At 39.2% G+C, this 15,219-nt stretch overlaps 1 protein-coding gene across 3 annotated transcripts in view; it reads right to left on the reverse strand.

Moving 5' to 3' along the window:
* Positions 1-15,219, reverse strand: part of col22a1 (collagen, type XXII, alpha 1) — a 284,019-nt gene that overhangs the window by 167,243 nt on the left and 101,557 nt on the right. For all 3 annotated transcript variants that reach the window (XM_087986621.1, XM_087986620.1, XM_043687857.2), the window contains exons 8-12: positions 14,091-14,171; positions 12,440-12,556; positions 9,638-9,679; positions 8,302-8,355; positions 5,965-6,003 (exon numbers count right to left, since the gene is read on the reverse strand). In XM_087986621.1, coding sequence (XP_087842747.1) covers positions 5,965-6,003; positions 8,302-8,355; positions 9,638-9,679; positions 12,440-12,556; positions 14,091-14,171 — 333 coding nt within the window. The remainder of the gene's footprint in view (positions 1-5,964; positions 6,004-8,301; positions 8,356-9,637; positions 9,680-12,439; positions 12,557-14,090; positions 14,172-15,219) is intronic.

Raw genomic sequence — 15,219 nt, forward strand, 5'->3', positions numbered from 1 at the left:
GTAGGGGAGAAGGTGATAGTTCGGACAGGAGGGTGGAGCTGATAGGTGGGAAAGTTGATGGACAGGTCAGGAGGGCGGTGCAGAGTTGGTGACTTGGGACTGGGATAATGTGGGGGGATGGGAAATGAGGAAACTGTTGAAATCCACATTGATCTTGTGAGGTTGCAGGTTCCCAAGGTGGAATATGAGGCGTTCTTCCTCCAGGCCTCAGGTGGTAAAGGTTTGGCGATGGAGGAGGCCCAGGATCTGCATGTCCTTGATGGAGTGGGATAGGGAGTTGATGTGTTCAGCAACGGGGCGGTGGGGTTGGCTGGTGCGGGTGTCCCAGAGATGTTCTCTGAAATGATTTGCAAGTAGGCGTCCAGTCTCCGTGATGTAGAGGAGACCGTATCGGGTGCAATGGACACAGGAGATGACACTGGTGGAGGTACAGATAAATTTCTGTCGGATGTGGAAGGATCTTTTGTGGCATTGGACAGAGGTGAGGGGAGTGGTGTGGGCGCAGGTTTTGCACTTCCTGCAGTGGCAGGGGAAGGTGCTGGAGTGGGGTGTGGGCTGGTGGGGGCGTGGACCTGACGAGGGCGTCGCGGAGAGAATGGTGTCTCCAGAACATTGATGGGGTGGGGAGGGAAATATATCTCTGGTAGTGGGGTCCGTTAGTTGGTGGTTGAAGTGGTGGAGGATGCTGCGACGTGTGCGGAGGCTTCTTCCAAGATCGCAATTTCCCTTCCCACGTGGTCGATGATACAGTCATTCTGGCCTTGTTGTGTTGGGAGGGGTGGGGTTCAAGGGTGGTAGTGCGGGACGTGGAGGAGACGTGCTGGAGGGCATCGTCGACCATGTGGGAAGGGAAATTGCAACCTTGGAAGGAGGCCATCTGGGATTTTCTAAGGTGTAATTGGTCATCCTGGGAACAGATGGGGCGGAGGAATTGGGAGGAAGGGATGGCATTTTTACAGGAGGTAGAGTCCAGGTAGCTCTGGGAGTTGGTGGGCTTGTAGTAGATGTATGTGGTTAGTCAATTGATGGAGATGGAGAGGGAGGATTCTGAGATGGTCCAGGTGAATTTGAGGTCGAGGTGAAAGGTGTTGGAGAAGTTGATGAACTCTTCAACCTGCTCATGGGAGCACAAAGTAGTGCTGATACAGTCATCGATATAGTGGAGGAACAGGTTGGGGAGTTGGTGCCAGTGTAACTGCAGAAGATGGACTGTTCCACGTACCTGACAAAAAGGCAGGCATAGCTGGGTCTCATGCAGGTGCCCATGGCTACCCCTTTGGATTGGTGGAAATGGGAGGATTGGAAGGGGAAGCTGTTAAGAGTGAACATCTCTGGGACACCTGCATCCACCAACCCCACCACCCCGTGGCTGAACACTTCAACTCCCCCTCACAAGTCTCATTCCTGATGAAGGGCTTATGCCTGAAAAATCGACTTTCCTGCTCCTCGGATGCTGTCTGATTGTTGTGCTTTTCCAGCACCACACTCTCAACTCTGATCTCCAGCATCTGCAGTCCTCACTTTCTACTGCCTCTGTCAAAGTACAGTTGTTCTTCCATAAAGGATGTTAGTGAACCAGACAGGTTTTTACAATAAAGACAATCCTAATGGTACCATGGTTACCATTCCTGAGAGAAGACTTTTAATTTCAGACTTCATCAATTGAATTTACATTTCATGAGATACTTTCCTCCTCCAAGCACTCTATCACTTTTGTAGGACAGAGGCACCACACAACCAATGAAATATTTTTGAAACTGTTTAGATGAAGAAAAACTTAGAAGACAATTTTCACATAGAATGATCAGAAAGTGAGGACTGCAGATGCTGGAGATCAGAGCTGAAAATGTGTTGCTGGAAAAGCGCAGCAGGTCAGGCAGCATCCAGGGAACAAGAGAATCGACGTTTCGGGCATAAGCCCTTCTTCAGGACGTCGATTCTCCTGTTCCCTGGATGCTGCCTGACCTGCTGCGCTTTTCCAGCAACACATTTTCAACATAGAATGATCACACAAACAGTAAATCCAATGAAAACTCACGACTATTGGTTTTGGTCTAAGGGTGATTGCCGAATACCTCTTTTCAACTCTACAACCTTGAACCCTCCACAACCAATTGAACAGATACATTGGCCTTAGTATAATCGTACTTAAACAACACAGCCTCTGACAGTGCAGCAGTCTCTCAGCACATTCGTCCAGATATCTATGATCAATTTTAAAATTGGGATGGGACCACCATTTTCCAAGGCATGACTGCTACCAAATTGATGCTTAATCTTTAGTTAGTCAGGTCCTATAGAGCAACACCAAAATGACTAGATTGAATTAGAGTTATTAAAGATTTATTTATACATTTTATGAAGGAACATGGAGACATTAAGAGCATTCAGACAAGTCTGAGCATCAGATATCAGGCCAGAATTATTTTCAATGTTAAAAACAGCTTGTAAGTGACGCCAGCCAGAACAACTCAGTCAGCATTGCTATTAGGAGTCCCAGTGTCAATTACTGTAAATATTTTAACTGGCTCCTGAAGAATTTGCATAATCCTAATTGATGAAGGGATGTTTAAATCTTCAAAGAATGATAAAAAGGTTGGTGCAGCAGTTTAATGTCATTGTCAATCAGTGTCCTAACACGTCTCCCTACTCTCACACTCTTTCATTCCATGAAACTTCTCTGTGGTTTATTAATACTTTTCAGCTTAATGTAAGCTATCCTAGTGTCTATAATCAGAATAAATAGTGCACACTTGGCCCCATTAACAATAGTTTGCATTTCTAAAGTACTACTTCTGCTTCCTTTCCTGGTCTGTTTTTCCAGTGTTAGGGGTTGCTTACTGTAATGTGCAGAACAGCAGCAACCTGACTGAGAACAGTATACAGTGAGTCTCTCAAGCCCATGTCATCAGTGTATTCCTCCATAGCACTGAAATCTGAACAAAACATGCTTGGCAGGAGAAAAAGCTGAACAGTTCACACCTTCACTATCTCAGATCTTCTTCTGGCATCTCCTGGCATGACAAAGTCACTGAACTCAAAGGTTCTGAGACATGCTAATACCATCGGTACAAACACAGTGCAAAGCATCATCTTACAAGACAACAGAATACCAATGAATCTCAGAAGATATTCCGACAAATTGGTGGAATCGACAAGTATTCCTTAGAATTTAGATATACTCCTTATTTGTGTCCAAGCCATTTTTAATTTTCAACAAAGCAAATGTGACAAGGCAATGCTAAGGTTGGGCCCTGGTCAAACTCCAGAGTAACAGAAGGAAGAGACCAAGAGTAAAGCATTTCATGCCGTACTAGTTTGAAAAAAGACAGAGGTTATCCACATTTCAGAAGTGAACATGGAGTCAGACACTTTATAAACTAAAACTGATCTCATTTACATATGCATTTGGAGAGGCCCCCACTCAGTTCCCACTATGTTTCACTATTCCCTCTGGACAATTAGAGATGAACAATAAATACTGAGCTAGCCAGCGACACGTACATCCCATGAATAAACAAAGTAAAATAAAAAATAATGATAACTTCCAAAATGTAATTAAATCTTCTTGAAAAAGAAGCTTTGCAAGGCTCTGGCCAAAGAGAGGAAATAGCACTAATTGGTTCACAATTTCAAAGATCTAGCAAAGGCGTGATGGGCGGAATAGGTTTCTTCTGTGCACTCTGATTCTACAGCTTGAGTTATCACTTCTGCATCAGGAACAAACAGTCAGAGCAATACTTGGCACCTCGAACTCAACCCAGGTTCATGGATCCTGGCAGTCTGAATTTTCATTTCTAAGGCCAGAATTACTGGGAGTCATGAAGTGTAACTCCAGAAACACCGCAGAAGTGGGATGAACAAATGACCTGTCTCGGTTTTCCTGCACTGTGTCCAACTTTCATTTAAGAACAAAATAAGACATAAAGCCTCCTTCCGACCCTCACCCCTCATAGAAACATAGAAGCACAGAAAATAAAAGCAGGAGAAGGGTATCTGGCCCTCTGAACCTGCTGATCCTTTGGCTGATCATCCAACTCAATGGCCTGTTTCAGTTCCTCCTCCAAACTCTTTGAATGCTACAACCCTTAAGTGATATGTCCAATTCCTTATTGAAATCATACAATATTTTGTCCTTGACCGCTTTCAGTAGTAGTAAATTCGACAGGCTCACCATTGACTGGGTGAAAGAAATTCTCCTCATCATAGTCCCAAATGGTTTGCCCAGTATCTTTACACTATGACCAATCAAACATCCAAACATCCTGTGGCCCATCTCTTTCATAGGTTGTGCATCCCACCTCAGTTATGACAGTCTGCTCTGTATTTGATGATACACAATGGGTTGGATCGTAGGCTTTCTTAAAACTAAGTGTAAGCAGTATCGAGTTTGGTCAAGTGCTTCCCACCATGAGGCCAACAGAGTTTTCTTGCCGAATCTTATCAAACTTGCCACTTTAACTGCCATTGCCACTGGGGAGTAGCATGTCCAATTTCCACCTCTTGTTAACATGTGCCATTCTTGGAACAACTCAGCAGTCTCTAGAAATCATTGGAATTGCTCGGTGCTTGCACCATCTTTAAAAGATCACTATGTACCCGGACAAGCACTGTCAGTGCAGAGCTGCACTGCACAGTTCCTGACATGTGTCCCAGGTTCAGCAGGCGGGGAAATCAGTGCCTCATTTTGTAGGCGTCGCCTGAGATTTCTTGCTGGATAACAAGGTGCTGAGATAGGACTTTCTCAGCCCCTGGATGCAGCAGTAGAAGCTGTGAAACTAGACAAGGTTAATCTGGTCTGAGGTTGCCACTCAGGGGACAGCATTCTCAGCAATCTGGAGGAATGCTCAGCAAGGCTGGAATAAGGCCAATGACTTTCTCCACTCCATACAGTGTGCATGACTTCACCTTCTCTCACACCCATTTTATCTCTGTTACCATACTCACCTTCCACCAAGACCCATGCTTAACCACTCACACTAGTGTCTGCAACACATTCTCTCACTCACTCCAACTTGCGACACCACTCACGCTACACACACGACTTGATTGCTTGCTATTTTGTAGCCTTCACCAGCTATTCCACATTTCCACCTTCCATAATTCCACGAGTAAAACAGCCCATAATAGGTCAGAAAGAGTCAAGATGTGTGCCAGTCATCTGACTCCTCAACTCTGATGGAAAGAGGATTCCAATGCTGACCACTTGGCCATTGACTTATTGGGCCATAATCGCCTAACCAAAGGCTGTCCCCCTTGATTGGACTGAGGCTTATTGACATCCATGACCAGCTCCCAGAGTCACATGTCTTCCAGTCCAGGTAAGGACAGTAAACTTACTTCCCTACAGGCAAGTAATGAATCACATGGGTATTTTTAACAACAATCATCAGTGGTTACATGGCCAGTTCTCTAGTCCAGAGTTTTTTTTGAGTTGAAATTTCACCATGTACCAAGATGGAATTTGAACTCACATCACCAAAATATTGGCTGAGTACTCTGATTTATTGTCCAGTGACATTACCACTACACCACTACTTTCTCAAAATAGATGTCAGGAGGTTTTGGAATTACTAATGGATACTAATTGTTTACTCAAATGTCTTATTAATAGCTATTCGTTACACAGAGACGATCAGCAAGTTATAATGCATTTTTTATTTTATCAAGGGTATTAATCTTTCCATTGCGCCTTCATTCTTAATTAGGAAAGGAATAAAGGAATCTATCAACATAGGAATTACACTCTATCATTTAGCAACAGCCACAGAAAAGGGAATATGCAAGGTGCAGGTGCTTTTATAATTACATGCAATTCTTATTTTTCAGTCTTGTGTTTATACCCAATTACGAATACTTTCTTTCTGTAACTTTTCTCCAATGCGCAGGCACAATTCGGTCCCCAACAATAGCTTATTAATGGCTTCCCCGTACCCACCCAGTTCAATAAATAATCTGTCTTACCTTTTCACCTTTCTCCCATGAATCATAGCCTATTAGACCCTGGAATTTAAGAAAGTGTTATTAGAAAATATTCCTCTTACTGCTATCAACATTATAAATTGAAAAAGGTATCCCAGTCAAACTGATACAACTTTCTTCCTTCTTTCTCAATTATATTATAAAACAATCTAAATAGTTAAAGGATTGCTAATCAGGTTGCTGAGGTGATTCTCAGTCTCTGAAGGCCTCATTTAAAGGGAAGGAATTTATCAAACATATATTCCTAGAACTTTCACAGGATTTATCCCACTGTAACTTTGGTTGGGACAACATCAGAATCTGCAGATATGGCATAGGTAGATAAAACTGAAGTTTCCACCATTTCACCACGTCACCTCTGCTGAAAAGCCCCGTTGTATATCTCCCCCATTTTGAATGAATGTGATTTGAGAGGGGATAAACAAGAAGATGTACAAAGATGTGAAGCAACGAGAAAATGGTTGAAGGAGCATTCTTATAAAAGTCATTTTGTCTTGTGAGTAAAGACAAAATTGGAACAATTACTGATGACATTGTGAGGGATAAAGACTCATTCAGCTGATTTAGCAATGTTTTAGAAATTGAGCAATTCATTTGAAGGAATTGAGCAAAGAATCATTTATTTGGCAAAGATTTGTGTTATATTTGATGATAATTCTTTTCATGATAGCATCACTACTATATCAGAAAAAGGACAGGACAGTTACAATGACAATGCCTTTAGGTGCTTTGTGTGATATTTTTGAGAATTTCTTGTTTATTCCAGTGACCAAAAATAAGTATTCCTCTCATCCTACTTTATTTAATTGACATGTCATGAAATTTGAACCACTTTTATATACTTTAAGGCAACCAATCTGTAGACAGACTTTAGGTAATTGCATTTATTGCAATATCTAAAATGTCTGAGAACCATGGTGCCACTATTTTATCAGCCAAAACCAGTGCATAATCTTGTTACTAACTTTATTGTTACTTCAAGTTTTGAGACAAACTAAAGACGAATATGGTAATAACATGAGAATGAGAGAGTCAGGAATATTTTATTTTTAACAGAGATAGTTAATTAAGATGGGGGAGGAATTGTTCAACAGGAAGGGAGAGATCATTGCACCTCTTAATTAAATAATTGGAGAATATTTGAAGCAGAGGAAGATGCTGGGCCTTGGAGTATTGAAAGGGTTGTGCAATTAGTTTTTAGACTATTTTAACAAGAAGCTGACACAGAAATGATGGTCTGAATGGCTTCTGCACACTTCCATTATTTTATTGATCCTAATTATGCCCTTTGTGCTGAAGATTTCAAATATTCATAAAACAATGAAACACATCAATAACTTATTATATCAGCAGACCAGTCTGTGTCAGCAATATTACATAAGACTCTTACAAAGTAAACAATCTACACATCTGTTTTATTGATTAAAAAGTCAACTCAGGCTGTCTGATCCCATTATAGCTATCTCATTTTCTTTTTCACCCGATTGAGCCATGTTCACATGTTCTTTACATTTTCAGCATTTCAAACATTTTTTGGGCAACCTGTTTTTGAACTGATCAGAGTGTAGGCTATATTACACTTGATATTGTGTAATGTGACAGAATTAGTCAAGGATGTCTGATTAAAGGTTTTCCGAGGTATCAGTGACCACAATATGATTCAGTTATAAATGGTACTGGTAATACAGCATCTCAAATATTGTGTGCAGTTTTGGTCTCTTTATTTAAAGCAGCATGCAAATACATTGAATGTATGTTTGCTAGACTGACATCTGGAATAAACGGGATAGTTTGGACAGGCTGTGTTTGCTCCTACTGAAATTTAGAAGTGGGAAGGGCAGCTTGATTGAAGTGCGTAGGATTCTGAATGGTCTTGACAGGGTGGGTATGAGAAAGATGTTTTCGCTTGTGGGTCAGTCCAGAACCAGGGGACACTGTTTTAAAATTAGGTTTGGTGAGTTGAATTCTTTTCTGTCTCAGAAGGTTCTACAACTGTGGAACTTTCTGCATCAGGTGGCAAGGAATGCGAGACCATCAAATTGTTTTAAGTCAGTTTTAGATTTATTCTTATTAGGCAAGGGATCTAAGGATTATCGGGATAGATATGAACATTGAATTTCAAACACAAACAGATAGCAAATATGGCAGCGCAGGCTCGAAGGTTGTGAATGGTTTAGTTTAGCTCAGAGTTTGTAATATGACAATTTAACTAACACTTTAAAACTAGAGTGAAAGAGTGACAGCTTCGAGATAGATTTATGGAAGCCAACAACAGATGGCGTTCCTTTTAGAAATTCTCTTCAACAAATCAATACTTACAGGTTCTCCTTTTTGTCCTTTGCGACCATCAGCTCCTACTTGGCCGGGTTCACCCTGCCAACAAGAGATTAACACACAGTTTTAATTTCAAGTCAATAGTTGAGCAACTAATCACTGGTTTATTTGTATCAATCATTGTATACATCTTCCCAGTGGAGACTGACACAATTAATGATCATTTAGTGGATGGAAACCTGTCTGTACATAAACAGAAGTGACAAATGGTTTCAACAAGCAATGTTACTACAATAAGTAAGAGTTTTCAAATTTAGGTTTCGTGTTGTTTTATCATTTAAAAGAAAAATCCTCCTTTTCTCCGGAACTTTTCCATACAAGTTGTGTACAAACTTGGCTTTCGCCTCAATATTTCAATGGAAGCAAGAGGACTATGCATGTAAAGGGATTTTCCTTTGACTTCTGTTGACTTGATTTTATTATCTCAGGTTCCTGGACTGAATGTTGTTTTGTCATCAAGATTAGCCTCTTTTAACACTTTGCATGGCGTTAGCTCACCATCTGTAATGGTAATGTAATTTAGAACAAGAGATGGAACCCAAACAGGACATCAGTGAAGTTATTACTGGCATGTTTTTTCATCCTTCATCAATTTAATAAAGATTCATTCATTGGGTAATTGAGTGGTTTAGATTAATCCTGTTTTTGAGGCTCAAACATACTGAACAATCATTTACATTCTGAGACAGAAGCCAGTATGGAGTGCCAACTGATATAGACTGGTGAGGGAAGTGACTAGGTCTAGCTTTCAGCATTAGTACTAAAATGCTTTCAGAGCCCATATGATTTGATGTGTCCAATGCAATCTTCTGTTCCTTCATGTGATGCAGTGTGAACCAAAATTACTAGACTCTGGGATCTATGATTATGTTAACATAAAGAGAAATACTATTAGTTTCATCTATTGAGCGCATGGGTCTATGTCCATGTTGTGTGACTCTTTCACTTGGTTTGGAGTCATGTGTTAGTCAGATCAATTTAGGATGGCAAATTTCCTTCTCTAAAAAACAATACTGAACCAACTGGGTTTTTAATCAACAATTGTTAATGGTCATCATTAGATTAGCATTTTATTTCTGATTAAATTGAATTCAAGTTAAAATGTTTTATATAATGGGATTCAAACCTATACCTCAAAAGATTGGCCTGGGGTTCTGAACCACTGGTCCAGTGATTCTCCAAATTGCCCATCCCAGGAGGAAAAAACAACTTTTGAGAGAAATCTTCTTTAAAAATTAATGCAGTATTATCAAGCAAAATGCAAGCATAACTTTTAAAATATTTATGAGTCACATTCTTGACCCTTTCCATCCAAACTTACCTTTGGACCTCTGTGTCCAAAACCAGGTAGACCACGATCACCCTGTCAGAATTACAAGACATAGAAGTCAGAACTGTTGCTGTTGAGAAACAAATATTAAAAACACATCACATCGACATCATAATGACTTTGAGTTATCAAAACAATGATCAGAAAAATAGTGATATGCACAACTCATCTAGAAAGAGTTGGCCAAGTATCAGGCCAGATAGGTTCAGAATCCTAACTTTTGGGAATATTTCTTTGGATTGTTTTCAATGCAGAGAAAATTACATTTTCTTGATGAATTACTGAAAATATTCAGGAGTTGGTCACATAGTGGTAATGCCACTGGACTAGAAATCTAAGAATCCCAGTTTAATGTTCTAGTAACATAGGTTCAAATCACTCCATGGAAAATGGTATCATTAAAATTAAATTGAAACTTTTGAAGTAAAAGCTAGCCTAAAGAGACTATTAAATCACTTTTTTTCTCTCTCTAAAAACCCACTTAAATTAACTAATATCCTTTCGGGAAGGAATTCTGCTCTATCCTTAACTGGTCAGGCTCATTTGTGACTGCAGACTCATAGTAATGTGGTTTACCCTTTATTGGCCCTTGGGTATATTAAAGATGAGCAATAAATCTTTACCAGCAAAGCCCACATCCATTGAATAATAAAAAATATATTATTTACATACTTAAAACATACTTTGTGTTCTCAATATCTTATCTTTAACATCTTATCAAGAAAACAATGATTCTCACACTTCCTCAATCCAACAGTAAAATGTTCACCTGGACTTAACACTGGAGTGGGACTTGAATAGACAACATCTGCCCAAGTGAAGAACCACTGAGTCAAAACAGTTTATGCTAATTACGTTGATAGTTTTGAGAAGGATTATTTATGGGATTCAAGAGCTTTCCCCATTAAGTTGTCTATAAATAAAACAAGTAGTGAACTGTCCTCTTCCAGGTTCATCTGATATTTTTTAAAAACAATCTATCTATCTTGGTAGAATCAACTTGAATAAACTTTCCATAGATTGAAAAATATTCATTAAGCGGCTGACTCTCGGCTCTTCCTGAATTAGGATGTCAGCTAATTCATCCCTGCAATCAATAGCAGAAAACCATGATTTTCATATTGCGAAATGCAAAACAGAAATCATTCCTAAGTATATTTCTTTGCATTATTTTCTTATATCCACCCTGAGATAGAATTTATTTAAAATATATTACTTAAAGGAAGTATTCCAAGTTCTAAGAACTAATTAGAAATGATGTTTCTCGACCTATTTTAAACATTGATTTCAGACAGTGCAACAAAGGATAAGGTCTATATTGATATGAGGTAAACATTGAATTGAATAACTACGTGGCATTACTATTAGCATACCAGCTGACAAGATTGGAAACGGGAGATCACTATAACTTATAATTCATGGTAATCACATTCTTAATGTGAAGAAGGAGAAAAAAAATGAAGATGTCAAATTGATGTCAGTGTATCTTATTTTGACCTAAGCAATGGGATACATATTTGGGATTTAGAATTTTCATGAAATACCTGACTTTATAGTGGATACACTTTTGAAAAATTACCATATGTTATATTTCCTGTATGCATGAGATCTTAAAGTAGAAATATAAAATCCTGGGGACAATTTTTTTCCAGAAATTATATTGATGGTTTGTATTATAAATTGAATTGAAAGAAAGACTTGTGTATTATCAAGATTTTCTTCTCTTCTACAGTCACACTAACTAGCATTGCATTGTTTTTGCCTCACATTTTGATTAATTGTGCACTGTGAATCCACGCAATAAAAGGAAACTTGCTTGAAACCTATTTAAATGTATTTAACAAAAGGGAGCAGAGATGGTGAGAGGAAACTTCAAAAATAGAAATTGCTGGAGAAACTCAGCATGTCTGGCAGCATCTGTGGAAAGATGTCAGAGCTAACGTTTCAAGCTAACCATTCTTCAGATAAGTGGAAATTTCAGTTGCATTAGTCAGACTTAAATTTAAACCCAGGTCTGAGAGTTGGTAGGAAACTGCTAACTTACTGCATGATCAATTCCAGCAACATTAGAGCTTGTTGAACTTGTAGCAATTTTCGCAGCAGACACATAGAAGCTCAATCTTCTTGTGGTCAACTTGTTTTAATCATTTGCCATTGACTCAGAGTCATAGAGTTACACAGCATGGAAAAAGTCCATTCGGTCTAACCAGTCCAAGCCAAACATAACCCTAAACTAAACTAGTCACACTTGTCTGCCCCAGTTCTTATCCTTCCAAAACCTTTCATATTCATTTACCTGTCCAAAAGTCTTTTAAATGTTATAATTGCACCCGCATCCACCACTTCCTCTGGAAGTTCATTGCACATGCTAACCACCCTCAATGTATAAAGGTTGCCGGTCATGTTGTTTTTTAAATCTCTCTCCACTCACCTTAAAAATGTGCCCCCTAGTCTGGAAATCTCCCATCCTACCATTAACTCTATCTATACCTCTCATTATTTTATAAACTTCTATCAGGTCACCTCTCAACCTCCTAGGTTCCTTTAACAAATGTAGAAATAAAACAAAGCTGTGTCTATTTTCCCACATACTTTACATGTCACCATCAACATTAGGTAACTAAAACTCATGATCAACATTTGGATGAAAATGTCATCAACGTGATACTAAACTTTGTCTCTCTATAGGTGCTGTCAGACCTAAGGAGCATTTCCAGAATTTCCTATTTGTTCCTTAATCTTGGATGTAATAAATAATGACAATTATATCATTCATTTAATCACTTGTAGTACCTTTTCTCCCTTAAGACAGGAACAGTTAATGGTCTTTGTGCTGTCAACTTCAGCAGGTGGTTGTGGTGTTGTTAAGATCTCCAAATGAGGATGTTGTGTGGCAAGAGTAATCTGACACTGGGGAACAAGAGAAAGAAATGGTAATGAGTGGTAAAAAGTGTAAGAACCAGTGACTTGAAATGCATATCAATGCAAGTTACATTTAACCAATTATACAGACAGGGGTAACACAAAAGTGCTTTGAAAGAACTCTGTTCACTCTCAATCATTATTCCAACCAATCATGCCATTCATTATCTCATGGGTAAAATTACCCTCACCTCCAGCACAATCCTCTTCCTTGACCACTGTCTCACATTGAAGCTAATGTTTTGCAAACCTAACATTCTATTTGAGCTTGAGCTCAGCATATGACCACACCATTCTTTCTAAGATACATACTATCAAAGTTCACATTGCACATACATTTCCCAGACTCAGTTCAATTCATCCTAAAACCCTGAAGTCTTTGGCATCTCCTGATTCTAAAATTCCTATACTCTCCTGGCCATCTTCCAATCTATATGTGTTTCAGCTTATTCAGATTTTTGCTGCCTGTGATCTGCACAAAATTCCAGCTCCTCACTACTCCTCCACTTTCTGATCTACTTTGATTTTTGATCCACACTGAGCTTAAAACTGACAAATTGCATTCAACTCTTGAAGTAGCTTCACTCTGCCAAGAAATCTGGCCTCTTATGATCTTAAATATTTTTATCCCACCACTGATGGCTTTGTCAATAGCTGCGTAGGCTGTAAGTTCTGTAACTTTACCCTTTTGTTCCCTGCTGGTTAAACCCTCTTTTCTTTTAATACCATCCTTAAAACCCAGCTCAGTGTCTGACTACACTTCCGACAATCACCTTGTTATATTCCTTAGATTGATCAGTAAATATATTGTTGATGTAAATGATTCGCTGTGGTAGTGTACCATATAGGTCTACAAGATCCCAGATTCAATTACTGATTTACAATAAGTCCACTGATCTCAGCTTGATTGACATTAGGTGTATTAGTCTGCATCAGTAATTGATAGTTGCAAAGGTTCTGAACTTGACTGATATGCAGCAAACGTTACTAGAAAGTGCAATGTACCTGTGAGACAAAGACGGAACTGAGAAAAATATCATAACACTTGCTAACCAACAACTTATATGTGTATAAAATCTTTAATGTAGAGGAGCACTTCACACTAAATCAAACAGATAGAAATGAACACAGAGAGGAAGTTTGGGAAAAGTTGGTTGTAAAGACCATTAAAGAATAAACAATTGAGATTACTACAGGATGAAAATGTTCATAATGTCCAAAGATTAGGGCTGTGCAACTGAAAGCATGGCTAAGTCATTTTAGATAATTATTTTACTGAAAGCATATTTTCTGAAGGTGAGCATGACAAATGAAATTAGCTGGAGAAAGTGAGGTCTGCAGATGCTGGAGATCAAAGTTGAAACTTTATTGCTGGAACAGCACAGCAGGTCAGGCAGCATCCAGGGAACAGGAGATTCGACGTTTCGGGCACAGGCCCTTCTTCAGGAATGAGCAGAGAATGAAATTAGCTTTAATGCTTTTAGGACCATCTTTTTTTTTCATGCAGTTATTTCTCACTCACCGGGTTGCTGGGAAGATCACAGCAGGTCTCCAGTTCTGCATCCTTGGCATCACAATATATGACAATCCGTTGAAGGTCAAACTGGAGATAAGTAAAAACGGATAACTTTTTTTAACAAAATGATTACTGGATATTGTTAATTAGTTTGAATCCAGTTCTTTTCTACCCTCCACTCTGTCATGTTCTATGTCATGATTTGGAGATGCCGGTGTTGGACTGGGGTGTACAAAGTTAAAAATCACACAACACCAGGTTATAGTCCAACAGGTTTAATTGGAAGCACACTAGCTTTCGGAGCACCATTCGTTCATCAGGTGATGAAGGAGCGATGTTCTGAAAGCTAGTGTGCTTCCAATTAAACCTGTTGGACTATAACCTGGTGTTATGTTCTATGTCAGCTTTCTAATGCCTGCTGAGTATTTGAACCTCACAACTCAACCTGATTCAATTCTCATCAAAGAGCAGTGAACTCTGTGATGTAGGTTTCCATGATTCCATATGTGAAGCATAACTGTTCTTTCACAGATCCATCAGAGGCTAGATGGGTTGAATAGGCTTTTTTGATGCAGTGAGAATCTAGTCCTATAAACATTTCCTTTAACATTCACTAAATGATATCTATTTTCTGCACTGCATACTAGCAAGATTCTCAGAGATTGCATATTTCAAAGCCATTTTTGCCAGTTAGAAATATTTTCATTTAGAATACCCTTTTTTAAAAAATAATCTGTTAAACAACTCTTCAGTCAGACAGGAAAGGAAGAAAGGGCAAATCTGCACCCTGAAACAACAGAAGATAATTTAGTATTTTCACTGGCATGCTCAGATGATTTTCCTTTCAAGCAAGGGATCAAAATTCAGATCGGGTGTGGTAGTCGTGCACTAGTTCTGGATGAGGGAAACATACCAGATGTAAGAATCTTGTGCAGTTGGCTGCAAACCCAAAGAAAATGTGCCAAATATGTTGAGCCCTCAAAAGCCTTCCTGTTACTCTGGACTCCGTAGTACTTGGCTCCAAATGTTGGTTTAAGGGCCATTTGCAGTGTGCCAGAGAAAACTGGCCTATGCCTGTGCGGCACATATTGTAATCCAACTTGGCAAAAAAACCAGAAGCAGCCATTAACATCCC

The sequence above is a fragment of the Chiloscyllium plagiosum genome, unplaced genomic scaffold (assembly GCF_037043375.1).
Source record: "Chiloscyllium plagiosum isolate Xiang-an unplaced genomic scaffold, Cpla_swu_hap1 HiC_scaffold_4, whole genome shotgun sequence".
NCBI lineage: Eukaryota > Metazoa > Chordata > Chondrichthyes > Orectolobiformes > Hemiscylliidae > Chiloscyllium > Chiloscyllium plagiosum.